We start from the raw sequence: 5,594 nt of genomic DNA, 5'->3' as shown, positions 1-5,594 counted from the left end.
TTTTTTTTCTTTTGTTGAAGAAATATTGTTTTCAAATATGAATAATATTTTTCATTATTTTTGCAAATCTACGGGAATGAACACACGATATCAATATATTTTGAGTATTGTATCAGCTGATAAACAACCGATACGTCTTGGTAGTAATAATCAATATAAACAATGAATTATCTCTCTATTTGTATGGGTAATAGATTTTTATTAATATAGACAATTGTTCTCTGAACAAATGAGTTGTTAGTATAAAAAATGTAAGTTATTTTGTAATATTGAATTATAAAAGATTGTTACGTTGCTATTTATGTTATATTTACTAAAATATAATGTTATTTAAGATAGTCATGATTTTTTTTCTTTGATTCGAACATTAGTTATTGATATAACAGATGCATTTTCATACAAGATGTTTTGGCTATATTCTGGTCCTTTTTTAGGTTTAATTACTCTGTTGGTCTCTATAGTTTCGCGAAATTTTTAGTTAGGTCCTTATACTTTTTTTCTTTTTAATTGGGTCTCTGCACTAATTTTTTTTCAATTAGGTCCCTCTTAACAGTAATTGGTTTAATTATATAGGGACTCAATTAAAAAAAATTGGTGCAGGGATCCAAATAAAAGGGAAAAAAAGTATAGGAACCCGATTAAAAATAAAATTTGGTGCAAGAACTCAATTAAAAGAAAAAAAGTATAGGGGTAATTGAAAATTTCGCAAAATTATAGGGACCAACAGAATAATTAAACCTTTTTTTATTTGGAAATTTGAGACAACTTTGATCCCGTGCGTTTGTATGAATCCTCATTCTAGTATAGATTTGAATTTACTGACTTTATAACTTAATGTACATAAAAAAGTTTAAAACTTGGTGGCATTTTCGTCAATTCAATTGATGCTAAAAGCTTAAAACGAAGGTAAGCCACAACACGTATCCATCATTCAATCCCCATCTGAACCGTCTACACTAAACCCATCTGATGGTCACAAAGTACGATCCGCTTCATTGTATTTTATTGGCCAAATCGTCAATCCGACCCATCGCAATATTTTAAGTGTTGCAAGTTGACCCTTCGCTTATTTTTTATTAGTTCTCTCGTGGTTTCTCTCTTTCTCTCTCTCTTTCTCTCCATCTAACCTCACTGAAGCATAAGCTATTTTCAAACCTTGAATTGAACCAAAGCGTTAAGTTTAATCCATGGCAGGTAGAGGCAAAACCCTAGGATCTGGCAACGCCAAAAAATCCACCTCTCGGAGCAACAAGGCCGGTCTTCAATTTCCCGTTGGTCGTATCGCGCGGTTCTTGAAAGCTGGAAAATATGCTAAGCGTGTTGGTGCCCGCGCCCCCGTTTACCTCGCTGCCGTCCTTGAGTACCTTGCGGCTGAGGTAACTTTATCTTGATTGGTTTCAATGAAATCCTTAATTTATCCTTTTCCCCTTTTGGTAATTCTAGAATTTTGAAAGTTGGTGAATTTTTCCATCTTTGCAAATTCTCGATGATTTGCGTTTAAGATTGTGGTATTTTCCTTTTAAAATTTTGGGTCAATTAGGTGTTTTTATAGATTTCATTTGTAAATTTGAGATGTTGAATTTAGGGTTTGATATTGGCTTTTAAAATTTTTAATTGGGGAAAATGCATTCCTTTCTCAGCAACATTATTTGCTTTCACTATTGCTTTTAATGTTTTGAATATAGGATTTGTTAATTGAAATCGAGTATAAACATTTCATTGAGGAATTTCAAAAGTTCAATTCAAGTCAAAGATGAAATTTCTTCAATTATTATGGCCTTTTCAGGTTCTTGAGTTGGCTGGGACTGCTGCAAGAGATAACAACAAGACTAGAATTCTGCCACGTCACATTCAATTGGCGGTTAGAAATGACGAAGAGCTGAGAAAACTTCTTGAAGATGTCACAATTGCCAATGGTGGTGTGCTGCCCAACATCTACAATGGAACGACCCAACACCTAGAAGGCATGACCAGTGCTAGTGGCTAGGCACTACTATATGGCTTATCTAAGAGACTCTAGACCATATATCAGTATATAGATATGAGCTTGTGTCGCTTTAACGTGATCGTGTGTTAGTCAGCTATGATGAAATAGATATGAGTTAGGCAAATAATATATGAAGCATACAAATATAGAAAAGCATAGTAATATCATACATATATGCTTAGTAGTAATATCATACATATATGCTCAGAGACTCGGTTTATTACATCACCATAGTTCATATATAAATATATCACTGCTTATTTATATTAAATATTTACAGACTCTGGTACTTATACTAATAGGTCTTGGCTCAAATAAGAGCCACCCTACTCTAGGACCAACTCTAACTTATATAGAAATATGTACAAAAGATACTAGTCCGCTAAAAAGTCTATACAAAGCAAGGGAAAAGACTACTACTACTATTACTACTGGTCATAGATCTCTGGTAGCGAAAGAACACAAAACGCTGAGCTGAGGTAGAATGAGTCATCCTGACACGCCAGTAATGTTGTTCCTGCTTGCCTCCCATCTGCTCCCTCCTTTTCTATCTCAAAAGAACTGGAGTATAGATCAGCCATCATTTGATCAATCCATATCACTACAAGAAAATGAAACATTTGTAACAAAAAATTTGTATCAAATTTAAAATTGTTACAAAAAAATGGTTTTTTTGTAATAATAATTAATGATTGTTACAAAAGAATAATGTTTTGTAACAACATTACAAATTGTTACAAAACATGATAATATTTTCTAACAACCTGTTTTATTTTGTTACAAATTATGTTAGTTTTTGTAACGAGATGGTGTTTTGTTACAAAATATTGTAATATTTTGTAACAAAAAAAAAGAAGTTACAAAAATTCGAAATATTTTGTAACAATTTATTTTGTTTCAAAAACACCAATTGTTTTGTAACAAAATAATTTTTTGTTTTAAAAACTCCAATTATTTTGTAACAAAAAAAATTAATTTATCACAAAATTCAATATTATTGGTAACAAGTTAATTAGTTGTCACAAAATATAAGTATATTTTATTTTCAAAACGTTAAACACTTTAAGAATAAAAAATTGGATATATAATTTTTTACGTACTATTTGTATTCATTAATTTTTAAAAATTATAAATATTATTTTATATTTTTCAAAAAAATTAATATATAATTTTTGTTAATAATTAGATTTTTAAAATTAACTAAAAATTAATTCATGTAACTTAAAATAATTAAATTATAAATATAAATAACATTAACTAAATTTAAAAGAAAAAAAATCAAGATACTAAACTTAGCCGCCAGCTATAACATTCCGCATTTTTTGAAAATTTAAATATGAATAAATTATCATTTTATATAAAATGAAATCAAAGTTTTGGTAATAAAAAATAATAATAAATTATATCATATAATCTAAATAATTGATATTTTTGGATTTAAACTATATTTTACAAAAAGTGATGAGTATGTTTATTTTATAATTTAAATTAAAAATAATTAATTGAACTTAGCAATATGTTGATAAATAATGCTCTTAAATATTTTTTTTATATATAGAATATATTTAATTTTAAAATTATTCTACCTTCCAATTTTATCAAAAAATCTATTCATATTTATCTTTATTCCTTTATAAATTCCTAATTTCTAACTTTAATTCCCAAATTAAAAATTGAAAACCTAACTTTCTAAAATGAAACCCTAATCCCATTCACTATACTCAGCTGCGCCTTTAACCCCTCTACCTCACCCTCACTGCGGCGTACACACGCTCAGCACCACACCCACTCAGCTCACACTCCTTCTGTCACACACCAACACACTCTGAACGGAGCTGTACCGCGCCCAACTCGTTCTGCCACCACCGAAATGTCGAGCCCAGAGAAGAGAGAGTTGCTGCTGTGCTGTCGAGAAGAGAGCTCACGCATAGTGGGAGGACTCGCGAAGGAGGGGTTGTTTCCCAGAGTCGCCGCTATTTGTGCCTTGTTGTCGCCGTTCTGGCTTCCATCAAGCTCGAAATGTAACTGTTTGTGGTGCTTGCCGTCGTGGCTGGAGCTTCTGCCGCCGCCATGAACCGCGAACAGAGGAGAGTGATGAGCGGATATTTTATACGCTTTTTGGGGGTAAATTCATGTAGATTTTAGCATATTTTAATTAGTTTTTAGTAGAATATTATTAGTTTTTAGGCAAAAATTATATTTCTGGACTTTACTATGAGTTTGTGTGTTTTTCTGTGATTTCAGGTACTTTCTGGCTGAAATTGAGGGAGCTGAGCAAAAATCTGAGTTAGGCTGAAAAAGGACTGCTGATGCTGTTGGATCCTGACCTCCCTGCACTCAGAATGAATTTTTTGGAGCTACAGGAGTCCAATTGACGCGCTCTCAATTGGTTTGGAAAGTAGACATCCAGGGCTTTCCAGCAATATATAATAGTCCATACTTTGCGCAAAGATAGATGACGTAAACTGGCGTTCAACGCCAGTTCCATGTTGCAGTCTGGCGTCTAGCGCCAGAAACAGGTTACAAGTTGGAGTCCATCGCCCAAAACACGTTACAACTTGGCATTCAACTCCAGAAACAGCCCAAGCACGTGAGAGGCTTAAGTCTCAGCCCCAGCACACACCAAGTGGGCCCCATAAGTGGATTTCTGCACCAGTTATCTTAGTTTACTTATTTTCTGTAAACCTAGGCTACTAGTTTACTATTTAAATAACTTTTAGAGGATTACTTTGTACCTCATGATATTTTTCAGATCTGAATTTTATACTCTTTGACGGCATAAGTCTCTAAACTCCATTGTTGGGGGTGAGGAGCTCTGCAGCGTCTCGATGAATTAATGCAATTATTTCTGTTTCTCCTTTCAACATGCGTGTTCCTATCTAAGATATTCATTCGCGCTTAATTATGGAGAAGGTGATGATCCGTGACACTCATCACCTTCTTCAATCCATGAACGTGTGCCTGACAAATACCTCCGTTCTACATCAGATTAAATGAGTATCTCTTAGCTTCCTTAATCAGAATCTTCGTGGTATAAGCTAGAATTGATGGCGGCCACTCTTGAGGATCCGGAAAGTCTAAACCTTGTCTGTGGTATTCCGAGTAGGATTCAAGGATTGAATGGCTGTGACGAGCTTTAAACTCGCAATTGCTGGGCGTGATGACAAACGCAAAAGGATCAATGGATCCTATTCCAACATGATCGAGAACCAACAGTTGATTAGCCGTGCTGTGACAGAGCATCTGGACCATTTTCACTGAGAGGATGGGAGGTAGCCACTGACAATGGTGATTTCCTACATACAGCTTGCCATGGAAGGAGCCTTGCATTTATGAAAGTGAGTAAGCATTATGTTGCAGGGATTCAAAGGACAAAGCATCTCCAAAAACCCCAACATATTCTCCATTACTGCACAACAAGTAACTATTTCACACTCTTTTATTTTTCTAATAATTCTAACTGATAATTTTAATTAATATCCTGACTAAGAATAATAAAATAAACATAGCTTGCTTCAAACCAATAATCTCCGTGGGATCGACCCTTACTCACGTAAGGTATTACTTGGACGACCCAGTGCACTTGCTGGTTAGTGGTACGATTTGT

The 5,594-nt window shown here is 33.7% G+C and overlaps 1 protein-coding gene across 1 annotated transcript; it reads left to right on the top strand.

The window, feature by feature from the left end:
• The first annotated feature begins 1,187 nt into the window (after positions 1 to 1,187).
• LOC130965803 (histone H2A.6-like) lies at positions 1,188 to 1,987 on the top strand. The gene is made up of 2 exons (XM_057890560.1): positions 1,188 to 1,376; positions 1,787 to 1,987. The coding sequence occupies exons 1-2, from the start codon at positions 1,188 to 1,190 to the stop codon at positions 1,985 to 1,987; spliced, it is 390 nt and encodes a 129-aa protein (XP_057746543.1).
• The last annotated feature ends 3,607 nt before the right edge of the window (positions 1,988 to 5,594 follow it).

The sequence above is a fragment of the Arachis stenosperma genome, chromosome 3 (genome assembly GCF_014773155.1).
Source record: "Arachis stenosperma cultivar V10309 chromosome 3, arast.V10309.gnm1.PFL2, whole genome shotgun sequence".
Lineage (NCBI taxonomy): Eukaryota > Viridiplantae > Streptophyta > Magnoliopsida > Fabales > Fabaceae > Arachis > Arachis stenosperma.
Note: the sequence above shows the minus strand (reverse complement) of the source record. Positions and strands in the feature narration are given on the sequence as shown.